The sequence below is a fragment of the Solanum dulcamara genome, chromosome 4, assembly GCF_947179165.1.
Source record: "Solanum dulcamara chromosome 4, daSolDulc1.2, whole genome shotgun sequence".
Taxonomy (NCBI): Eukaryota; Viridiplantae; Streptophyta; class Magnoliopsida; order Solanales; family Solanaceae; genus Solanum; species Solanum dulcamara.
In genome coordinates, this window is record NC_077240.1 from 8,411,707 (window position 1) to 8,437,373 (window position 25,667).

At 33.9% G+C, this 25,667-nt stretch overlaps 2 protein-coding genes across 2 annotated transcripts; both read right to left on the reverse strand.

Annotated features, from left to right (window-relative positions):
- Positions 1–4,298: 4,298 nt before the first annotated feature.
- LOC129885984 (pentatricopeptide repeat-containing protein At3g49710) lies at positions 4,299–7,856 on the reverse strand. The gene is made up of 2 exons (XM_055960482.1): positions 4,918–7,856; positions 4,299–4,784 (listed from the first exon to the last, which is right to left on the reverse strand). Exon 1 carries the CDS (start codon positions 7,684–7,686, stop codon positions 5,524–5,526), a length of 2,163 nt encoding a protein of 720 aa, XP_055816457.1. The 5' UTR covers positions 7,687–7,856; the 3' UTR covers positions 4,299–4,784; positions 4,918–5,523.
- A 5,701-nt stretch (positions 7,857–13,557) lies between these two features.
- LOC129885985 (leucine-rich repeat receptor protein kinase HPCA1-like) lies at positions 13,558–24,250 on the reverse strand. The gene is made up of 20 exons (XM_055960484.1): positions 23,678–24,250; positions 23,468–23,573; positions 22,282–22,402; positions 22,122–22,193; positions 21,592–21,666; positions 21,434–21,505; positions 20,574–20,735; positions 20,409–20,483; positions 19,698–19,769; positions 19,534–19,605; positions 19,354–19,422; positions 19,082–19,156; positions 18,142–18,213; positions 17,869–18,000; positions 17,311–17,783; positions 17,038–17,190; positions 16,798–16,931; positions 15,141–15,360; positions 14,655–14,890; positions 13,558–14,344 (listed from the first exon to the last, which is right to left on the reverse strand). Exons 1-20 carry the CDS (start codon positions 23,855–23,857, stop codon positions 13,868–13,870), a joined length of 3,048 nt encoding a protein of 1,015 aa, XP_055816459.1. The 5' UTR covers positions 23,858–24,250; the 3' UTR covers positions 13,558–13,867.
- Between the last annotated feature and the right edge of the window lie 1,417 nt (positions 24,251–25,667).

The window sequence follows — 25,667 nt, forward strand, 5'->3', positions numbered from 1 at the left end:
TTTTTATATGGGGCTTGATTATTTAGAATGTAAATACTCTCTGGTTTCTATTTATTTATTAAATATTTTCTAATTTAATTTTTTTTTAATTGTCATTTTGACAAATTAAGAAAGGAGGAATAATTTTTTTTACTAGTATATTCTCAATTTATTAATATTGAATTAATATTTTTAAAAAATATAATGAGTAGATATATTTAAGACTCTATCAATTAATAAAAATAAAATTATTATTTTTTTAATAAATGTATCATGTCAAAATTTGATTAGAAAAAAAAAGACGAGAGAATATGATTAAACAATCAGTACACGTCATGGCCGGGCCTGATGGAAAGGAGAAAAGCCAAAAGGAAGATTTTATGGTTTGACATAAAATAAAAAGTGTCCTTTTTGTCTTCTATGGATTATATATGTTGCTTCTCGATCTATCCCAATTTAAATACATCAAATCTTGCTTTATTTTCTGCTAAATAAATAAATGATACTTTATTTAATTGTTTAAATTTTTAGATGAGATAATTATACGTTTCAACATAACATCGAAGCAAACATAAGTCTTCGATTCCAATTTCACAGTTACTCATTATCAAAAAAAAAAAAATATGTGTTTGATCCATGACAAAAAGAAAATCAGACTAACACATGATCATGAGTATGTTGAAGATATAATTATATAAATTAAAATATATTTTTTCTAAATTTTTAGATGAGATAATCATAAACTTTAATGTCAAGCATGAAGGCACCGCAACAGGGTTCCTTCTTTGCCACTAAACCAACTATTCCTTTTAGTAATGGATTCCCAACTTATCAATTTCTTTTATAATTAATAGATTTTCAATTTATATAAGGTTCGGACAAAAGTTATTCATGAGTTCCCTAGAATCTCAATCTCGAAATCCTAAATCCGCCTACGTATATACTCATAATACTAAAGTTTTTTATTTGATGTTGGCATATCAACTGAATATCAACATTTTGCTTACCATAGGATTCCAACCTGTGATATACCCCTAACCTACTCATCAAGTGCTGCTCTTATTACTATCACGTGTTGTGCTCCTATCACTAGACCAACGCTTTGAGACAGCTCTACCGAGCATTACTTATCACGCATAAACTAAAATTAAGCGTTGTAACTTCTGTAATTAAGCAACAAAAAAACATTTCAAGCAGCTAGCAGGCTACAGAACAACTTGGAAAAGCTAAGAACAAGAAAACCCAACGCTTACAAATAGATGAAAGCAAGACTTGAAAGAAAATGAGAAACCAAATAATTACCTAAAGGCTTCAATGATATTATGACTTGCAACTGTACAATGGATGTCAGGTGTAAATTATAAACCCAAAATCCATATGATACACAAAACTGTTGTATAATTATAGTACAACTTAGCCACTTGTTGATGTATTGGTCTCAATTTTCCTACATTTTGTGAAATATCTTACGAGCATTAATCTTAGTGATTTCAATATGTCCATATCCAAATCATTAATATCCCTACTACAATTAATTTCTTTCAAAACAATAATTGATGAAATATTTTCATATGATTAGCTATACCACGAAAAATGTAAGAATGATATGAAATGAAAATTTTAATAGTTAAAAGTAAGGAGAGTTTCATTCTTGAAATTACAAGTTGCAAAAAGAAGATCAATATCTATATTCAAAATTCAAAAAGAAGAAATAAATGAGAAAAAAAAAGTTGTATATATAATTCCAATAGTGACTTGAATGTATTTAGTGGGATAAGATGTAGTAGTCAATGACAACTCAGGTGGCCAATTGATCTAGTTGTCATAAATTATGTTTTAAAAAAAGGGCCTTAGCAAAAACCAAGTCAATTAACAAATCAATAAATATAGGGGAAACTTACATAAATATACAATATTAAGAAAATATTTATCATTTATAGCAATAAAAAAAAATCATTGAACATTTATAATACAGTTTTAATATATATTGCAGAGAACTATTTATAAAACATATATAATACAAGTTTTATAGATGGATAATACATTTATCACATACTTTAATAGACTTATAATATCTTATGTCAGTTTCTTACTACATAAACATAATATATATTTTAAAACACTTATAATACATTTATATTGTATGCATAATTCACTTTTAATACAAGTGTAGATTTATCATAGTATTGCTATGTATTGCTATAAATGGTAATAAAAAAAAATCGCTAAAATCAGTAATTAATTTTTTAAAAGCACTCAATCAAGTAATTTTTCCTAAATATAATGTAGTGTACTATTTATATCACTCATATTTAATAAATGTCCGTTGAAAATTGAACACTATTAAGAAGATGAAGTATAAAGGTATAATTGGAAAACATATTCCCTCTATCCAACAATAGTTGTCCATTATTAACCTGACACAAGAGTTAAGAAGCAATAAATGATAAGAGTAATTTTACCAAATCACCCTTATTAAATACAAGTCATCTAAACATTGAAAAATGAACAGTATTTAATAACAAGGATAAAATAGACGCATCATGATAAATTATTCATTAGTTTTGTAAACTGGACAAGTATTATTGGACATTTCAAAATAGTATAGTGGACAACTAAAGATGGATGGAAAGGGTACAATTTATTGTCTTGAATTCACTTAATTTGGGATTAAAAAAAATTTAAGGTAACACTTATTTTGAGACAGAGAAAGTATCACTTAATTATGAGGTTAAGTATCATGCATTTTTATCTTAATTTATTCCGTAGCTATTCCCTCCGTTCCCTTTTATTTGTCAATTTTTTATTTGGTACACCTATTAAGAAATCAATTATTGATATGGTGAGTTTACTATTTTACCCTTATTAACCACTTAAGTCATAATCCAAATTTCAAAACATTTTGATACCAAAGATATTAACTCTCTCAATAAATTGAGAGTATAATAGATAAAAAAAAATATTGTACTTTCTTGATTTGAGAACTGAGGGAGTATTTTCTAATCCATGTATATTTTTATTCTTGTCCTAAAAAATGAAATGAATGATCCCTAACCCCAGAACGTGCATGGTTTTTAGGATTTCTATCAAAAGCAAATAAGAGCAATAAATAACTTTTAAGGAGACGGCACCAAGGGGGGCCAATTTTATAAAAATGAACATACCTACTTCACCTACCCTGAATTAATTTATAACTTAAGGCGTGCAACTTGTTTAGTTATTGCACCTCATAAGTTTTTTCCAATTTTCGGAGGATTGGTTGGTCAATTTTTTTGAAAAAAATTCAAGAAAAGAATAAATTTCTTTAAAAATAAGGAAAAGTGGCATTCCACATTGATTCCATCATCTAATACATCCCATCTTACATCGTCATTCCACATTCTTGACTTTCATAGAATTTTTCTAGATTATATATAAATATTTTAAATTTAGTATTATATTTTTTTATTATATACCGAACACAAGAAAATAAATATTAAAAAAAATATTTCTCCCCACACCCTAAGATATTTTGAAATTCCAACCATCTTATTTAGAGTCATTTCGAGAAAAACTTTTTTTTTCCTCAATGAAAAGTGGGTAAGAATTTAAAGTATAATAGAAGAATGATCAAAGTAATATAGTATAGTGATCTGTGATGCCAATTGGAATTGAAATGAATATAAGACGCGTACAAGTCTTACATATAGCATTTAGCACTTTATTAATCGTGATTAAATGATATATGTTTTTAAATTTATTTTATTATTTGATTCAATGTAAATACAACGACTAGTAGGATAAAAACCTAATGTTTTTGGATGGCAGAACAATATGGTTAAGCATAGAACCCAGACCATTCTCATATTATTTTAAAACACAACAGCAAAGGAGAATAACATAACTTCTTAAAAGGTGAATTTGACTTGTAAAAATAGGTTAGATTTCTGACCAACTTGAAATATTAGGTCTTACATATCTAAGTTAAAATTTTGAATTGTCCTACTAATGTTATATTAATCATGGAGAAGCCTTTTGCACGAGTTAGGGTTTTGGTGTGGATAATATTTAAAGCATTTCTTCCATCCTAAATTATTAATCACAATTATTTTTATGATTGTTACAAAAATTCAAACTAGGGATGTTTTGCCTAATATCAAAACTAATTATGCAATGATTGAAAACAATCTCCAAAGTCCAAGACCAAAAGCTTTCTTTCCAACAAATATCAATACAAAGATCACTTAATCTCAAGAAGCCATATGTAATTCTGACTTCAGACATAGCTAGTATTAGAACAGAAGAATTACTAGAACCAAAGATCACTTATACTCAATATAACAAGCAAATTTAAATCACAGTTATACTCCTTATAAGTAACATCAGTTAGTGGTGTTCATGCCACCAGAAGGAAATTTACCACTATAATCAAAAGCCTTTTCATTATAAAAATCATCAAGACTGACTTGAGTTGTGTCCTCATAGCTAGTTGAAGTGAGCTCTTCTTCAGTATACTTACTCATGCTGCCCAGTTCAAGGGTACCCTCAATTTCTTTCACAGCCTCACCCATGGAAGGCCTCTCGGACCCGGATTCATTAACACATCTCATTGCCAATGTAAATAGTTTATCAACACTTGGATCTATAATTGGTAGTCTGGTGCTATCTCTTGAATCATATATAGTCTTTGCAACCAGTCTCGCAATGTGTTTTCCTCGCTCTATCGAAGCTCTTGCAGTTATCAGCTCGAGCAATGCCACTCCAAAGCTATATACATCTTTTCTTGGTCAACTGTTGGCTCGTGTAATATTCAGGATCCAAGTACCCTACATAGAAAGATTCTTAGAAACGGTATTTCGAAGCAGTATGGATGGTGCACTATGGAATTACAAATGTTTTATGATATCAAAATTTGCATTTTATCATCACGTAAAAAATAAATTAAATGCAGTGACTAACCTTTAATTGGATCAAAATGATCTTTCTTCAAGTTGTTCAACCATTCATGCTCAAGAATATTACCCTTGTTGCTATCCAACCGCCTTCAAGCTTTATGATTTCTTTTACGATTTCTTTTTTTTCATATGACCTGTCATATGCTTGCTGGGATTGTGTTGCACACACTAAAACTTCTTTCTGCTTCGTTTGTTTCCCCAGCTTTTGTAGGGTTCTTTTGTTGTTTCATACATGCACCATTTAACCTCGTTAAGATGTAACATCACATTCCATAGTTTCCTTGTAATTAACCTTGCAGTGATTGAACAAGAGGTTGTCATCTTCATACCCCTACTCACATAATGCACATATGTTGCAAATGATTAGCATTTCTGGCCGATCTAAGATCATGTAGAGCATTAAACGTATAAGATTAAAATGGATTAAGACTCAATAATCCGATTCAAAAACCAGAAAGCTGCATGCTGTGAACTCCTTAGTACAAAATTGTCCATTTACTAACTCAAAGTACACTGTATAACATTCACAACTTCACTCTCCATAGCCCATGGAAATCACATGAATTGACTGGAATCAGATTAGCATTCTGATTGCTAAACTTATCTGCTATCACCAGTAATCCCCACAAGAACATGTCCCACCCTTGAAGCAATGAAACCTGTGGCAATCCCTTACTGTAATCTCTCTTCCTGTCATACCAGATAAAAGCTTAATTGCATTATGGCAGTCGCCACATATTCTCAAATTTTTTATGATAAGAATAGGTTCACCATCTTTGGTCGATAAAATCCCAAAAGCAACAGCCAGCTTTTCGCTGTGATGCCATAAGCTTCTCTCTTTCTCCTCCTGCCTTGTTCCATCATCTCTCATCAGAGCCCACCTCAAATCCGGAGAATAACCTGCTTGCTTCATCTTCTTTGACATCTCTTCCCAGAATTTATACACCAACTTTATCATTGGATGAGAGCTATCTTCTGCCACAAAGACATGAACCCTCTTGGCCACCTCAATCCAACTACAACCCACTTGCTTTCTCACTCCCTTGTCTCGCATTTCTTTTCTAATCGATGCTACCTCTTCCCATCTGCCAAGACAAGCATTCATGTGCACAAGCATGACATACGGTGCCGCATTTGATGGATCCAGCTGAACACAGTGGTTAGCTGCCTTTGTTGCTAGCTCTATATTACCATGTGTTCGACATGCTCTAAGCAACGAGCCCCAGCCAATTGTACCAGGATTATATGGCATTGTTTCGATTAGTGTCTCTGCTTCCTCGAGCTTTCCTGCTCGACCCAAAAGGTCAATCATGCATAAATAGTGCTCAGCCTCTGGTTTTATCCCAAATTCGTCAGTCATTAAACCAAAATATTTCCTCCCTTCGTCGACTTTTCCAGTGTGTGCACATGATGATAGGATAGAGATGAATGTTATATTTGTAGGTGTAATATTTCTTTCAAGCATCCAGGCAAATAGTAACAGCGACTCTGCTCCATGCCCATGCTGAGCATAGCCTGCTATCATAGAATTAAAAGTGACAGCATTATGCTCAGACATTCTATCAAAAAGTAGTCTAGCATCTTGCAGATTTCCACATTTAGAATACATTGCAATGAGAGCATTGTTCACTGAGATACGATTGGAGGGAATGCTGGATTTGATTGCTAAAGAGTGAATCTGTTTCCCTTGTGATGGCGATGACAAGTTAGAAGATGCACTAATCACACAAACAAAGCTGCAATCATCAGGTTGATGGCCCGCAAGCTGCATTTGTCTAAAACAAGCAACAGCTTCTTCACACGATTCAGACTGCGAATATCCAGAAATCATTGTGTTCCAAAGAACCAAGTCAGGATAAGGTATTTCCTGAAACACTTTTTTGCAATCTGATATACCAGCACTACATTTTGAGTACAAATCTATCAGCCCACTTCCAACATGTGGATTTTCGTGAAAACCCATTCGGATTAACCGAGCGTGAAATTGAAGCCCACCACGCAAGTCTTCCATGGACGTAAGAGCTGTCAATACACTTGCCAAAGTAAACATGTCTAAATATAAGTCCCTAAGTTCCATTTCTTTATACAAAGCCAAGGCGTTTGTACCTTCCCTATGCTGCCCATAAGCAACAATCATCGAGTTCCAAGAAACTTCATTTTTTATCTCACCCATTGACGCGAAAACCACTCGCGCATGATCAAGAAGCCCATTTTTGCTATAATACGTGATGAGAGTATTGTTAACAGAAGCATAAGAGTCAAACCCAGCAGATATAGACAAAGAATGAAGCTGAGTAATGAAATCAACATTGTCATTAGCAGCAGTGATAGCAGCGGAAAGAGTAAACCCATCCATAGCAAGACCCGTGTCCTTCAAGTCAAGAAATAGTCGAATAGCAGGCAGGGTGTGACCAAGATCAGCATAAGCAGAGATAAGGGTGTTGTAAGAAACAACATCTGGTTGGGGAATTTTATCAAACAGCTGATGGGCAAGGTGTGGCTGAGCTTCTTTCGCATAGGCATTGAGGATAGCATTGAAAGAGAATATATTGGGTTCAGAGGTGGCTTCAAAAGCCGTGCGAGCAGTGTTAAGAAGGCCACACTTGGAGTAGAGAAGAATGAAATGGTTGGAGAAGTAAGTAGACGGTGGAATGAGTGATTTGATGTAAAGGGTATGCAGAGATTTGCCAGTTAAAAGGTCTCTTTGGGCTATGCATATTCTCAAAATGTGACGGAATTGTTGGAGGCTCTCCACCAATCTTTGTTGGTTCATCTAAGGGACAGCCACTGCACTTTTTGCTCTCAAATTAACTTGCCACCAAATTGGGAGGAAAGGAACCATCAATTTATATCCTCAATAGTTTAAATTTTTCGAGATGTATGATTATTTTATAAGTTAGAAGAGTCTCAACTAACACAATACAGATCAAGATAGTGTATCTATTTATGTATTATTAAAGGGGTAGCCTAGCAGTAATGAAGTTGTAATGGACTATGGAATACTAGGGTTTTAACTCCGAGCATAGACACAATAAAAAAGTGTTAGCTCTTCAAAAAAGTAGATAAAGTGAATGTCCATGAGGATCTATTTTTACTGTAATAAATAATATTTTCACTGTAGATGACCAGTAAAATTACTGTAGAATCACGCGTTTTTTTTTTCATCTTTGCCTATAAAAGGCGCTCTTTTATGCAATGAAAAAATACACTGAATTCTATTTAAATCTCTCTTTTTCTCTTACTATTTCGTTCTCCTTTATTCTTAATTTACTAAATTTATTTTATAACACGTTATCAGCACGAAACTCTAATTTTCTCCAGAAAAATTAACTTTCATATCAGGTATATCCACTAAAGAAATTTAATTTTAGTTGTTTTTGTTATTTCTAAATTAATTTCTATCTCAATCTTTATCATATTAAATTTATCAAAACTTGAGTTTGTAGCACTTGACATTACCGAAAAAAATTATTTGTCATGGATCTTTGATGCTGAAATTCACCTTGACACTAAAGGTCTTGGTGATACTATTAAACAAGAAAATAAAGCATCTACCCAAGATAAAGCAAAGGCCATGATTTTTCTCTGTCATCATATTCATGAAGGATTAAAAATTGAATATTTAACTGTGAAAGACCCTCTTGAATTATGGACTAATTTGAAGGATCGATATCACCACCTAAAACTTACGGTGTTATCAAAAGCTCGATATGACTGGACACACCTTCGATTTCAAGATTTTAAAATTGTGACAGAGTATAATTCTGCTATCCACAAGGTAAGTTCTATGTTAAAATTATGTGGAGATATTATCACTGATGATGACTTACTTGAGAAAACTCTTTTCATTTTTCACGCTTCAAATGTGTTGCTACAACAACAATATCGTGAAAAGGGATTTAAGAAATATTCTGAATTAATTATATGCCTACTTGTGGTCGAGCAGAATAATACTCTGCTAATGAAAACTCATGAAGCTCGTCCCACTGGGTCTGCTCCATTCCCTGAAGTCAATGTTGTAGCAGCACATAATCAATCTGAATCAAGACAAAATAATTATCGCGGCCGCGGCCGTGGTCGTGGGTGAGGACGTGGTAGAGGAAAAAATAATTATTGTCATCATGATGAAAATAAACATGAGAACAATAAAGCTCCTCAAAATAATTCTTCTAGAGGTAAATTCAATATTTGCCACCGGTATGGTATTTGGAAGTTGAATATTTTATGAATATTGACTGAAGAATTGATCATCTAACTAGGATAAATATTATAAAAGTAGTTATTATTTTCTTATTATGTTTGATAGTATGTTATCCTTCGTAAAAATATTTCTTAAGGCAGTGCAATTTCTTAAAGTTTCTTATGTTATTAGTTTTTCACGTTCTTATAATGTATCTTTTTGTTTATGAAGAATATGAAAAAATTTCAGTCATCAGTTGGATTCAAAATCAATTATGATGATATATGTCTTATTGATAGTGCCACAACACACACTATTTTAAGAGATAAAAAATATTTATCTTATTTGATTATTAAAGAAGCTAATGTTAATACAATATATGGTAGCACAAGATTAATTGAAGGATCCAAAAAAGCTAAAGTTGTACTTGTCGAGGAACAAATTTAACAATTAATGACGCATTAAATTGTAGTAAGTCTCAAAGAAATCTATTAAGTTTCAAAGACATTCGTCACAATGGTTATCATATCGAGACTACAAATGATGAAAAGAATGAATATCTTTACATTACTACAATGATGTCGGGCAAAAAGTTTATACTTGAAAAGTTACCTGCTCTTTCATCCAGCTTATACTTCACAAGTATTAGCATGGTTGAAACACATGTCATAGTAAACCAAAGGTTTACTAACTCAAATGATTTTATTATTTGGCATGACCGGTTGGGCCATTTCGGTTCTAATATGATGCGCAAAATAATTGAGAGTTCACATGGACACTCTTTGAAGAACCAAAAGATTCTTAAATTTAAAAAATTCTCTTGTGCTGCATGTTCTCAGGGAAAATTGATTACTAGACCATCAGTAATCAAAGTGGGAATTGAATCTCCAGCATTTCTGAAGCGTATATAGGGTGATATATGTGGTTCATTCACCCATCATGTGAACCATTTAAATATTATATGGTTTTAATAGATGCATCTACAAGATGGTCACATGTGTGCTTATTATCAAGTCGTAATATGACATTTGCGAGATTGTTTGCTCAAATAATTAAGTTAAGAGCACAATTTCCAAATTATGCAATAAAGATAATTCGTTTTGATAATGCTGGTGAGTTCACATCTCAGGCATTTAATGATTATTGTTTGTCCACTAGGATAACAGTTGAGCATCCGGTTGCTCATGTTCATACTCAAAATGATCTAGCGGAATCATTGATTAAATGTCTTCAATTAATTGGTAGACCAATGCTTATGAGGACAAAACTTCTCATTTCATTATGGGATCGTGCTATTTTGCATGCAGCAAGTCTTGTGCGGATCAGTCCCACGAGTTATCATGAAGTCTCCTCATTACCATTGACTTTTGGTCAAGAGTCGAATATTTCCCATCTTAGAATATTTGGATGTGCAATATATGTTCCAATTGCTCCACCACAACGTGCAAAGATGGGACCCCAAAGAAAATTGGGGATATATGTTGGGTATGAATCTCCTACTATCATAAAATATTTGAAACCTATGACTGGAGATTTATTTACTGTAAGATTTGTTGATTGTCATTTTGATGAATCAGTATACCCAACATTAGGGGTAGAAAATAAGCAGCTGAAAAGGAAAATAGATTGGAATGCATTATCGCTATCTCATTTAGATCTTCGTACAAATAAATGTGAACTGAAAATTCAAAAGATAATTCATTTGCAAAAAATTGCAAATCAACTATCAGATGCATTCACTGACCTATTAAAAATTACTAAATCTCATATTCTAGCTATTAATACTCCAATTCGAGTTGATATCCCAGTAGGACAATTAATTAATGCAAATGAGTCTAAACCACATTTAAAATATGACAGACCGATCGGTTTCAAAGATAAAAATCCTCAAAAAAAAGGAGCAAACAATCAAGATGGTCATGATATGAAAAAACCCGCTCAAGAAGAGCGATGAGACATACCAATTAATAAAACCTTGGAAGAGGTTAAGGCGCATAAAAATGCTGAAGAAATTTTCATAAATTATGTCTTATCAGGAAAAATATGGAACCGAAATAATGTAATTGTCGATAATAGTTTTGCTTATAATGTTGCTATTGAAATAATGTAACAAAATAGGGATTTTGAACCAAAATCTGTCGATGAATGTAGACAGGAATGATGGCCAAAATGAAAAGATGCAATTCAAGTTGAATTACCTTCTCTTGGAAAACGCAAATTTTTTTGACCAATAGTCCGAACACCTGAAGGTATAAAATCAGTGGGGTACAAATGGTCTTTGTGCGCAAGCAAAATGAGAAAAATAAAGTCTTAAGATATAAAGCACGACTTGTGGCACAAAAATTTTCGCAAAGACCTGACATTGATTATATGGAAACATATTCTTCTACGGTGGATGCAATCACTTTCAGGTATCTTATAAATCTGACAGTTCATGAAAAACTTGGCATACATCTGATGGATGTCATTACAGCCTATTTATATGGTTCTCTAGATAACGATATTTTTATAAAAATCCTGAAGGATTTAAAATGTCTGAAATATATAAAGAATACCGGGAAACTTGTTCAATAAAACTTCAAAAATCTTTATACGGGCTGAAACAATCAGGGTGAATGTGGTACAATCGTCTCAGCGAATATTTGCTAAAAGAAGGATCTAAAAATGATCCAATTTGCCCTTGTGTCTTTATGACAAGGTCTGAATCTAAATTTGTCATAATAGCCGTATATGTTGATAATTTGAATATTATCGAAATTCCTGAAGAACTTTCAAAGGCAGTAAAATATCTGAAAAGGAAATTTGAAATGAAAGACCTCGGAAAGACAAAATTTTATCTTGATCTACAAATTGAACATTTTGCAAATGAGATATTTATCCATCAATCAACATATACAGAAAAATATTTTAAAGAGATTTTACATGGATAAAGCACATCCACTGAGTACCCCAATGGTTGTGAGATCTCTTGATATTAATAAAGATCTATTTCGACCTTATGAAAATGATGAAGAGCTTGTTGGTGCTGAAATACCATACCTTAGTGCAATTGGTGTATTAATACATCTTGCTAACAATTCTAAATTAGATATAGCTTTCTCAGTAAACTTGTTAGCAAGATTTAGTTCTTCTCCAACACGAAGACACTGAAATGGAATTAAGCATATATTCAGATACCTCCGAGGGACCACAGATATGAGATTATTTTACTCAAATGAATCCACGTAAGAATTAATTGGTTATGCAGATACAGGATATTTGTCTGATCCCCATAAAGGTCGATCGCAGATATGCTACTTATTTACATGTGGTGGTACAGCTATATCATGGCATTTAACAAAGCAAACTATAGTTGTCACTTCTTCAAATCATGCAGATGCAGAGATAATAGTCATTCATGAAGCAAGTCGAGAATGTTTTTGGTTAAGATCAATAACTCAACACATTCAAGAAACATGTGGCCTTTCTTTGACAAGAGACGCTGCAACAATATTGAATGAAGACAATGTTGCATGTATAACTCAATTAAAGGGAGGATACATCAAAGGAGATAGAACAAAACATATTTCACCAAAATTCTCCTTTACCCATAATCTTCAAAAGAAAGATGAAATAGATGTTCAACAAGTTCGTTCAAGTTGTAATTTAGCAGATATGTTCACCAAGGCATTGTCAACTTCAACCTTTGAAAAATTGAGCTACAAGATTGAAATGCGTCATCTTCGAGATATTAAATGATGTCTTCATCAGGGGAATATAATATGAGCTGCACTATTTTTTTCTTATCTAGATTTTGTCCCACTAGGTTTTTATAGTAAGGTTTTTAATGAGGCAGCACTCAAGGCGTATTATCAGATGTGTGTACTTTTTTTCTTCATTAGGCTTTTTCCCACTAGGTTTTTTTCTAATAAGGTTTTAACGAGGCACAACATCTATGGGTGATCGGAATATTTATTCTTTCACTAGAATTTTTCTTTTGTACATGAATATCCAAGGGGGAGTATTGGAAAAAGTAGATAAAGTGGATGTCCATGAGACCCATTTTTACTGTAGTAAATAGTATTTTCACTGTAGGTGAGCAGTAAAATCACTATAGAATCACGCGTTTTGCACTGTAATTGCACTATAGCACGCTTTTTTTTTCTTCAGCTTTGCCTATAAAAGGCACTCTTTTTTGCAATGAAAAAATACACTGAATTCTCTTAAAATCTCTCTTTTTCTCTTACTATTTCTTTCTCCTTTATTCTTAATTTACTAAATTTATTTTATAACATTAAGGTAATTTCTTGTATGTGAGCTTTAATGAAATATATTATTTTGTACTCGAGCTAAGTACATGTAATTTCTTCAATTCTGTTTAAAATTTTGAAGGACATAGTACAACGCATTAAAAGATACAACTTATAATGTTAAAATTTCACACGAAGGATGTTTGCCTAATATCAAAACCATTTATCAGAGGTGTGAGACAAGTCAAAACTTCATGCGCATTCACTTGATAAAATTGAGTACTGTAAATTACTTGTTACAGTTTTGAGTTTTGAGCTATAAAATTCATCTGTAGTCCTGTACAGTATGATCCAACTTTATTTCGATCAAATATCAATACGAAGATCACTTAATCTCAAGAACCCGTCTGTAGTTCTGACTTCACATATAGTTAGTATTAGAACAGAAGAATCACTAGTAACAAACAATCAAACAAAATGTAATTCATAGCTATATGCTCAATATAACAAACTAATGTAAATCACAGTTATAGACCTTAGTAGCTTCAAGAAGTGGTTTTCATGCCACCAGAAGGAAAGTTACCACTGTAATCAAAAGCCTTGTCATTATAAAAATCGTCAAGATGGACTTGGGTTGTGTCCTCATAGCTAGACGAAGTGAGGTCATCTTCAGTATACTTGCTCAAGCTGGCCAGTTCAAGGATACTCTCAATTTCTTTCACAGCCTCTCCCATGGAAGGTCTCTCAGCCCCGGATTCATTAACACATCTCATTCCCAATGTGAACAGTCTATCAACGCCTTCGAGTTTTGAACCTGGACCTATTCTTGGATCTATTAATTGGTAGAGCTTGCTGTTATCTTTTGAATCATATATGGTCTCCGCAACCAGTCTCACGATGTGTTTTCCTCGTTCTATTGGAGCTCTTGCAGTTATCAGCTCAAGAAGCACCACCCCAAAGCTATATACATCACTTTTCTCAGTCAACTGTTGGCTCATGTAATATTCAGGATCCAAGTATCCCTACATAGGAACATTCTTAGAAAATGGGATTTTGAAGCAGGATGGATGGTGCATTATGGAATTACAAATGTTCTTTGAAATCAAAATTTGCATATATCACCATGTTAAACAATGAATAACATGTGGTGACTAGTCTTTAAATGGATTCAAAATGATCTTTCTTCATGTTGTTCAGTCATTCATGATCAAGAAAATTAGCCTTGATACTATACCAATCGCCTTCAAGTTTTAGAGTTTGATAAACGCAAATCCATAAGAATTATAACACAGCTCAAATTGATCCATCAAGGTTTGAGGTTGTAATACTCACCAATGTACCTTTGACTTGAGTGGTGACATGGCCCTTGTCTTCGTCTCTCAAAAGTTTTGATAGGCCAAAATCAGCAACTTTTGCAGTTAAATGGTCATCCAGCAAAATGTTATTTGACTTAACATCCCTGTGTATTATGGGAGGATCTGCAAGCTCATGCAAGTACGCTAAACCTCTAGCAGCATCAAGGGCTATCCTAAGTCTCCTTGTCCACTCCAATTGGAATTTTGGCTTGACTGCAACAGCCATATGCAGATTAAGAATAACCAAATTAAATTTGTAAAGGAGCTGAAGCAATATAATGAATTCAATTTTACACAAAGGTAAATAAAACATTTTCCACTGTATGAACAGGACAGTTCAGTGGACAGATCGATATTGTTTTAGTGAAGAAATATCATTCTTATTTGCCAGATTGGACTGGACTTAGCATGTGCTTCCTCTGAAGCAAACAAATGGAATGATGAATGCAGAAAAATATTTTACCTGAGAGACTTTCCCTTAGAGTACCCTTTGGAATGTACTCATAAACCAGCATTTGTTCGCCTTGCTCATAACAAAATCCAACCAGGCTTACAACATTCTTGTGATGTATCCTTGACAATAGCTCAATCTCTGTTTTGAACTCAAAAGCCCCCTGCATTGATCCATGTTGTGCTCTTTTAATTGCAACTACCTCCCCAGCAGTAATAATTCCTTTGTAGACCTGTTGATGCTACATGTATCAGTCTGGAAAATTTGACATGCTACGAATAAATTAGCAAAAGTGTGAAAGATGCAGTATTATAGTACCATGCAATGCATATGTCAGTCATGCAGAAAAATCAAGATATGGTCCTAGATAACTGAACATCAGCTATTAGTGAATAATAACAATGTAGTTCACTTAGAAATGCCTCAGCAATTTCTTTTAGCTCCTAAGTTGCTGGGAAATAACACAAATGAGGCAGGGGTAAAACATAGAGGTGGGTGAAACGACTATTTCAGCAGCTGAACCTAATAAAAGAAGTAAATCAATGAACCATGAGACTTATTTCCTTGTTGCCTTTGGCTTTTCACACCAAGAAATACTACCTCGCAGTAATATTTCATTTTGAGTTTGCGACATCCTCAGCAACTGAATAAATCCTACACTAGTTTAGTTCATAATCGTTCCTAGAGGTGGAAAATGGGGAAATGTTTTTAAATTGATAAGATACAAAGAGTTAGTTGTGTAGATTGCTTTGTTCACTTAAATATCACCATATAGGCAAGGCGTACTTCTCTTTAAAATATGTGAATCTGTAGAAGTTTGTGATCCCATGTGCACGATGCTAATGCCATATCGACATATAACTACTGCAATCAAAAAATTTCCTCATCACTTGCTCATTGATGTGTACCAGATGTCTAAATGTCCTAACTTAGTGTCTAAAAAATCTACAGGTTTAGTGTGATAGTTGGAGCAAGGGGTGGGCATGGTACTATATTGAAAACTTTGGTTCGGTAATTTCAGTTTTTGAAAATACTATACCATTACCATACCAAATTAATTCGGTATGGTTCGGTATTTTTAAGTACGGTAAATTGGTAATCATAGTTTGTTCGACTTCAACTTACGTATACTCATAATTATGACTTCGGCTTTTCAAAACCTTCTCAATTATATTATACTAACACTTTACACATGTAGAAATATTGAAAAGAAAGTACAAACATGCAATTCCATTCGTTAATCAATTATACAAAAAGGACATTTCATTCAGGATAGAGTAGTCGAAGTTCCAACGTCTGAATAATTAGTTTTGTACTAATACTATTTTATATATTTGCTAGTATTATATAAGATATATATATTGTATATGTAACAATGTACTTCGGTATCCGGTATTTCGGTATTCTTCTTATAAATACAGAATACCAAAAATTTTAAAAACACATAACATGCCCACCCCTAGTTGGAGCAAAGATCAAACAAGTCAAGAGCTTGTGACCATCATTGCATTTTAAAATGGTAGTTAAAGCGACTTATGCCACTATACATAAGATGGACAATATGTTGTTCATCCATTGGTATGGGGAAAAGGAAATTTAAGACCTTATGTACACTAAAAATGTGCTGAACTTTATAGCAGGAACAGAAAGAAAGAGAGAAATCGTAAACCTTCCCATAGCCCCCAGATCCAATGCAGTTAGACTCTGAAAAATTGTTTGTGCTCTTCCTAATCTCTTCAAATGAGAACCATCTTGCTCCTTTAAGTTGTGGCACAGCACCACTTGTATCACGGTCCCAAGATTCTATATTCACATGAAGACATCATTGGGAGGGAAAAATAACACCACTAAAAGCTAAAAAACAATAATGTCGATAAAAGGGTGCCGTTCTAAGAAAAACTGATCTTACCAAAAGGGTTACTGCTATGACCAGCTCTTTTTGCCATCTTTCTCTGGTGAAAAGTATAAAGGCCAGCACAAAGTGTTAAGAGAACAAGCACTGCACAACCAACCGATACTCCAATGATGATACCAGTATGTGATGATGACTTCTTCTTTCCATCTAAATTACGAAAATAAGCAAATGTGTTAAGCTAGATAAGAATTGCAAATCTATCCAGAAAAAGAATTTGAGAACAAGAAGAGAAAAGATTGTTTTTGTGCTTAAACCATGTTTAGTTACCTGCAAAGCAACAATAGCTTTCTGAAGTAAAGAAAAAGGGTCCAAAATATTGGAGTTGGAAAGGATTCCGGTTGAGCAGGTAACCAATGGAAGGAATTGATGTATGATTGAACCTGTCCTGTGTTGAAGGAAAGATTTGTGCTTCAATTTGAAGATATGAATAAACATCAACTGTTGGATCACTTAAAGAAACTGAATCCACAGGAAGCCCATTGGATAGAAATGCAGACATCATGGAGCCAGCAAGGGTTGAAAAGTAGCTTGAGTTCTCTAAATTTGAGAAGGACAGGGAAAAGAAATGTAGTGTCCCAGTGTATGGATATGAACACTTGCATGTAGGACTTAATGTTTTGTCTGAATTGCAGGACATTGCTGGACACTTCAGAGGTGATGAGAAGGAATCATTGGAAATTTGAATTGCACAGTATTTGGCTGTTGCTCCTGTTCTATCACAAATCGGGTTGCCAGCAAGCCTGCAAAATATAATATAACATTATTCTCCAAGACAGAAGAATGTGCATAATAAGAGCGTGAATTACAGAGAAGTAATTTTCTCACGATATATTCATGTTGTATCCTATTTTCTGAGTGAAGTCCTTGATAGAATTATTTCTTAAATCAAGTGTTAAATTGTTTCCATATCTGGTCCCAATATCCAATATCCCATTGAGCTTGTTGTTGGCTAATCCTCTGCAAATATATAACCAATTGGTGATCAAATAAAATGTCTCTTGTAAGAGATGCTGTAGATCCTAAATCCAAGTCGTTATTTTAGTGAGCGAACATCCCCTGCCTAAATCCGGTTTTATGAGAGAACAAGTGTGAACTTACATAGTCTCCAAGTTAGGAAGGCTGAACAAGTCAACAGGGATTTGTCCTTGCAGTGTTGTGTTCTCCATATATCTGTTACAGTGTCCATCAAAGATTACTAAAGCAGCAAATAACCCCAGGATTAAGGCAACTCAAGTAGTTATCTTCCTTGAACTATCCTTAAATTTTGATATATACCGCTTAAAAGCAAGCTCCTCCTCTACAGGATTTTCAGACCAGTTTTGTTTAGATTCACATTTATAATATAGATTTCCTCAGTAGATGCAAAGTGTGCTACCAAAATAATCTAAAACAGTAGCACATATAATCGGGGAAAAATTTCATTTTCTCCATAAGATTCTGTTCCCCAAGTCCAATAAATGGCTTGTAGAGGAAAAGTAGTATCTGGAATAGAGTTGTTTCCTTTCACCAACAAAGACAAGGAAAAAAGAGAAGGGTTACATGGGCCCTCTGACTTCCAGTTGTGTGTTGTGTGGCTCCCGTGAAGCGAATGAAGAGCTTACGCTTTCTCTAAGCCTCTTTGATTGATAGGCTGTAGTGCTAAGACCCCTACTTAAGATTCAATTCATCAGGCTAAATTTATGTTGTCTTGAGGCTTTGGTTAGGCCAACTATATAGACTAATCACTTCAACTTCTACACTGGCCCTTCCACTAAGACTTGACTTCAGAGCAGGAAATCTTCCTACAATTCAGTTACAAGTCAACTGTATTCAACTGAAGCACAGCAGAGTAAGACCTGAACACAATATTCCATTGATTTCCTAAGTGCTCTATGCCAAATTAATGGAAGTCAAGCATGTTTGTGGTATTCAAGAAAACAGGAGTAGGTTCTTTGGAAGGCGCATTAGAGAATTTGTATGTTATTCCACCTCAGGGTTTTATACTGGATACAACTAATTTTGTGTGTGTGCACATGAGAGAGAAGTGAGAGAGAAGTACATTGTTTTCAATAAAGGGAGGTTTGTAAACCATTGTGGAACATCTGATGCATTGAAACTGTTATTGCTCATGCCCCTGCAAACAATAGGAATAAAATAAGAAAGTAAATACATCAACCAGGTATATCTCACATTCTTCACATCCTTGACGAAAGGAGTCTCTAATAAATAGAATGAAGCAATTCTTCGACGAGAACTTACAAATCTGTCATAAGAGAAGTCTACAAGCATTAGTACATATTTCATAGTTATAAAACCTAAACACTGACTTACACATAGGTTAACAACTTCATCTCTGCAAGGTCCGGAATTGATCCATTGAGATTATTATTGGATAAGTACCTAAAACAAAAAAGCAAGAATTATTTTCGAAATAAGATACCAATAGCATGCTACTTTTACATGAAAGGATCAACAGAAATTGATTAGGTACATCCTCTACTGAGTGCATACAGCTCACTGAGACTTGTAACATTGCTGAGCTTGGAAGGTACAGGTCCACTGAGAGAGTTCCAGTCCAGTCGCCTGTAGCCATGACAAGAAATATAATGAAAATGAACACAACTTCAGGGTAGAAAGTACTTGTGGGAATATTTCTGACAACACTGGGAACTCACAAAATTTCCAAATTCTGCAGACTTCCCAGAGACTCTGGAATTTCTCCCGTCAGTTGGTTGTGATCTAAAATCCTGATCAATAGGAAGCCAAGTATCATCAAAATCAGGAGAAAAATGACTTGCAGCATGGCGCTGTTTCTTATGAATCAACGTCATTTCTTCAGCATCAGTCTCCATTCTTAAGGTCTTTTAGTCAAAAAATCACTTCTTGAATATTCCATCAACAATGAATATAAAGATATTGTTCTCTCCTAAGGATATTATAGTATTACAACCTGACAACATACTTTGAAAGTGACGCATATAGTTGGCTGGCATAGAGCCCAATGCAGAAGAGCACATATTCTACCAAAGCAACAATGTTAGTTAATCCATTTTGTGTTAAGGAAGTCAAACACAAAGTATACCATGATAAATACAATATATTTCAACGAGTAATTGCAAATGACAATTGATAACTAAACAAGGTGAGACAAAAGTAAGATGCTACACAAAGAAAATGTAAAATACTTGCATAGCTCCCCGCAACAAAGCACACAATAAAAAAAGCAAAAACATACATTCTTAAAACTTTCTATTCAGCTTCGGAAGTAATAGAAGGTCATTATGTATTTATTCCTCAAAAGGTTTAACAAAACCTAAGCAAATTAAGTTAACCAGATATATGGGTTTTAAAATGAAAATATACACTTAACTTGCCTACATACTCACACATGTATCAGCTTCATTTTTGGACTGAAGAGTTGAGGCTGGATTAGGCCAGAGAGCTGATTTTTTGACAAGTGACTGCAAGAAATGGATAAAAAAAATTACAACTACTAAGGAAGAGAAAAAGACTAGAATGAAAAAGTTACATTTTATAGAGAGGCAACATACAGGTGTCTGGTATTGACTAGCGAATCCAAACCAACTGCTGAATTGTGTGAAATTGGGATAGTCCCATTAATTTTATTGTCACTCAGATCAAGCCATGACAATTTAGATAAATTGCCAATTGATGGTGGAATTGACCCAGTGAAGCTGTTAGAAGTTAGAGATCTGTCGAAACATGGTAAAAGAAGACAAGAAATTATGTCAAGAATAAGCTGACTCTGACAAGAACATATATCATAGACCCTTAAACAAAGATGGCGAATGTATTGAAACTTAATAAGAAATAGAGAAGACCTCCCTTTCGTCTGCTTCTGTTTATACGGCCATAAGATGATCCTCGACAAAAAATAAAGATGCTTGTGTTTTTTCATTAGAAACTACAAAATGAATCCATGCCACACCTTGTCTAATTTACTTCACGTGTTAGGGATGAATTTGCAGTAACTAGACCACTAAGTTCCAATAAATCAATTTCAATTTATTGAATCCGAATACGGCACATGTCCAAAATCTAGTATTGGTTAGAGAATCTTTGTTTTATATACCCATCACTTGTGGGCAACTTCCGTTTTCGAACAAAATCCAATCTTAATAATGTTGAATACACCTTTCCCATTAACTGAACCTAATTTAATTGGAGCATTGATAAGAAAAGCAAAAAAAAAAATTGGTAACCAAACTTGCTTTTAACTGTAAGAATAATAACTTAGTTGCCAAAGTCCGACATAGAAGAAATGCACAATTTTACTCCAGGTAAACAAAAAGGAAGCAATTATGATTAAACTTCAGAGAAAGAAAATGGAAGCAATTAATAATTAAACTTCAGGTAAGCAAATGGATAAACTGGAAAAATAAATTCTTACATAAAAACCAGCTGCCGCAGAGAACCAATTGATTCTGGAATTGGACCAAAGAAGCTGCAACCAACTAAGATTCTGCATAAAAGGACCAGCTTCTGAAATCAGGATCTAGACTACATAGTTATATAGAACATACTGGATTGTCCATTTGAATTTCTTACAAGGTTGTCAAATTCTTCAAATTTCCAATTGATGGTGGAAGAGTTCCTTTCAAACCAACATTATTCGAGAGGTCCCTACAACAAAAAAGTTCATAATGAGTGCCTCAAAAAACAAATTTGGTATAATAAAACAAAGCAAAGAGATAAACTATTTGAATAGGTTAATTTGGGGTAAGAAAAAGGTTAGAAACTAGTTGAAGCAGTGGATATCCTCTTATCCGAATGGCAGAAATTATTCCTTTTAGTTGAGAAATTATGATATGTGCACTCCTTACAAATACTTGCAAGAATTAGTTTGGGATGAAGAAGAGATGAGGCCAGAATTATATATGTAGCAAAGAAAGACATGGATATTGCATTCACTTACTTTGAGAACAAGTTGCAGCATTCTTAATGATTTTTACATGAAACTACAGTTGTTCTTCAGATAAGAGTTGGAGAAAGAAATATAGGTAAACCGAAGATGATCATGGAATCTTATCATCGATATCTTAACAGTCAAGACAGAAAAACAAAAATAAAAAACATACAAAATTTGCAATGCAATTAATGATGAAAGATCTCCAAACTGATTGCCTTCCAAGCCCATGCCTGATAACTTTCTGCAAAAGGAAAGTTAAAGAAAACAATGATGAAGGGAAGGTAGGCAAGCTACAGAACAATCAGAAATTTCAATTGTCGAGGATATACATTGAGGTTACACGTGAGTTGTCACAGATAATTCCTGCCCAGCTGCTACCACAAGGATCTGACCCCTCCCAATTTGGTGGCAAGTTATTCCAACTAGATTTGAGAGCAAATAGAGCAGTGGCTGCACAATAAAAGGAATTATAAATGGCCACTGTGCTGTACTATCTAAAAGGTAGATGTTTCACTAACTACTAATGTACTCTTAAAGCTCAAGTTATAAAAAAACGCAAAACTTTATAAGCATTGAAATTTGACAAGTACTCCAACAACTTTTTTTCAACTGACAATAAATTAAGATAGTATAGCAGCTTCTTCGAAAGTTTGTTGCTAATCTAAACTCTATATCTGCATTGCGACCTTTGGACATCTTTTCGGTTGATCAGTAATTTGGTCAACTGAACTACAAGAAGAGTATATTTCAACATTTTTTCCAATGTCCTAAATTGGGAGTAAAAGCAGAAAAAGATCCTGATAAAGGAAAGAGCACCTCTGAAATGTGCTTAATTTTGAATGGAATCTGTTGCCTAACATTTTTCCCAACAACTGCACAAGGAACTCTGATGTGAAATCATCATTCAGTCGTCAATAACGCTAAAGAAACATCTAGATCATATAGTTCTCTCATTCATTGTTTACAATGGCTTAGTTTTATTTATCCCTTCCTGTTGCTTAACTTTGGTATTTCCTTATACTAGCTTCTTCAAGCATGCATATAGCAATCAATCACAACACAGTGCCAGCAGTCCACTGACAATCAGCAAGAACTATAAGGCTGGGACCGTAGGCACCTCAAACTTTTCAGATGAATTAGTCATTCCAACTCAAAAGTTCAAAGAAGAACTAGTCAAATCAAAATCCAGCCCACACAAATGTGACATTGAAGAAAGTAAAACAACATGCTTTGTTTAAATTCCATAAATAGAATAAACCATGAGGCAGGATGTAATACCATAGTTATTACTTTCTATTCCATGAACCCCAGAAACAATTCAGTTGTTTGTAGTTTTGAACAGTTAAGAATCTAGAATACACTCAAGTCTAGCTATCGAAGTTCTATGTTATAGACTCAGTAGCAATCAAATCTGAAACAGTTCAAGTGGGAATTTAACCATGAAAAAGAACAAAGTGCATATCTAGTAGTCTTAAATGGATAATCGGAAAAAACGGAAAAAAAAAAAAACATTACCATCATTGCTATTTGTTTGTCCCAGTATAGCCAGAATTTGGGATACAAAAGTCAGCAGGAAGACATAACTTGTTGAACCCATTTCCAGTATAGCAAAACCTTTTTCCTGAACATCCAAAATCCCAATGGTTTTGTTGGAAAAGAAAAACTATATTTCAGTGCAAGTCTTGTAAATAACGCCTTCCTAATATCCAGCAAGTTATCATTGACCTTCACGCTGCATGGACAAAAGAATGAGTCCAAGAAAATCTGTTGAAAACAAATAAAATAATGGCGTTTGCATTCCTCGAGCCAATAATAAGAACAAGCCAACAAGAAGAAGGCTTCTTGACAAAAATCAACAACTTTGACCAAGCATCCGAGCCCCATGTCATTTTCTGATTTCATCATCCTAAAAAACTAATCATAAAGAAGGAAGAATTTAAAGGGTGCAGGTAAGAAATATTGCTTTTAAACATAAACAAGAAAGCAAATCTTTTCTTTACAAGAAGATGACATATTCTTTGTATCTAGGAATCAAGAAGATTTCTTCCTAGATAAAGATTGAAACTTTTGGATAATTGAATATTCAAATACTCCATCCAAACTCTAAATCGACCGCCCTGGGCCTTAAAATAATGGAGTAAGAACTAAGAAGAACAAGTAGAAGCAGAACAAGAATTGGCGCCACGCCCAAAAGTCAAAAATTATTTCTGAAAATTAGGTTTCTTAATTTTGCAGTCATCCTTAGATACAAATTCAAGAATGACATAAGGGGTCGGGGATTTGGGGAATTGTTTTATTTTTTCGTCGCAACGACCAAAAATAATTTGGGAAAAGAACATTTATACGGGAAAAAAGGGAAAGTATTTATGCTTAGCTGTCCTATTATTTTCATATTTCTTTTTATTTAAAAATGACATAAATTTATTTTATAATTCGCACGCTTATGTTATCCTATATCAATGGAGTATTACAGAGAATTAAGTTTAATCATATATGATACTGATAAGTATTAATATACATATGGAGTATTACAAAGATTTGGCTTTCTCAAAAGAACTACTTGAAGAAAATCTTGAGACTCTTCAAGATGCAAGATTGTAAGTCAATTTCTACCCCGCTTCCTATTAATTTCAAGTTATCCTCAAATATGAGTCCTAGCAATGAAGCAGAGAGAATGGAGATGTCTCGAGTACCGTATGCATCAGCAGTGGGAAGTTTAATGTTCGTCATGATATGTACAAAACCTGACATTGCACAAGCAGTGGAAGTGATCAGTCGATACATGGCTAATCCTGGTAAAGAGCATTAGAATACTGTTAAGAGGATCCTGAGATATATCAAGGGTACCTCAGATGTTACAATGTGTTATGGAGGATCAGACTTTACTGTTAAAGGTTATGTTGATTCAGATTATGCAGGTGGTCTTAATAAAAGTAAGTCCACCACAGATTATGTGTTTACTCTTGCTGGAGGAGCTGTAAGCTGGATTAAAACTGCAATCTATCGTGACTATATCTACGACTGAAGCAGAATATGTAGTAGCTACACAAGCGAGCAAAAAGGCAATATGGATGCAGATGTTAGTGGAGGAGCTCGGACACAAACAAGAGAAAGTTGCTCTGTTTTGTGACAGTCAGAGCGCTTTGCATCTTGCAAAGAATCCATCATTTCATTCAAGGACAAAGCATATACGAGTTCAGTATCACTTTGTTTGTGAGAAGCTGGAAGAGGGCAGTGTGGACTTTCAGAAAATTCACACCAATGACAACCTAGCAGATATATTTACGAAACCGATCAACAGTAACAAGTTTAAATGGTGTCGATCTTCTATTGGCCTAGCAGAAACGTAACATTGCAGTAATTGGGTAGAAAGGATGGTGTGAAGACTTAATTGATTCTCAATTAAATCTTCAAGTGGGAGAATGAAAGAAAGTCACAAAAGGTTGCTTCCTTTTTAACAAAGGCTGCCTCCTTTTTGACAAATGCACCGCGTGAAGAAAGAAAAATGGTTGGCAGAAAAGAGGAAATTGCAACGCGTAAAATTTTTACGCGTTTTTGGTTCCTATAAATAGAGGGCCTCTTGCCCTCATTTAAACCATTCAGAAAAAGTGAGTGTAAAAATAGAAAGAGAGTTATACACCAAAAAAAATATTGTAGTCTTGAGTGTCCTCTTTAGTGGTTGTTTCTTTTACAAGAGAGAAGTGTTAATTGTTGT

Excerpts from the sequence above, each read along its gene's own strand:
- LOC129885985 (XM_055960484.1), bottom strand. The coding sequence starts at position 23,857 with ATGATGAAATCAGAAAATGACATGGGGCTCGGATGCTTGGTCAAAGTT. Across the intron at positions 22,403-23,467 it reads ACAAACAAATAGCAATGATG|CCACTGCTCTATTTGCTCTC; the intron begins GTAATGTTTTTT and ends TTTATTGTGCAG. Across the intron at positions 22,194-22,281 it reads AACTCACGTGTAACCTCAAT|AAAGTTATCAGGCATGGGCT; the intron begins GTATATCCTCGA and ends TTCCTTTTGCAG.
- LOC129885984 (XM_055960482.1), bottom strand. The coding sequence starts at position 7,686 with ATGAACCAACAAAGATTGGTGGAGAGCCTCCAACAATTCCGTCACATT.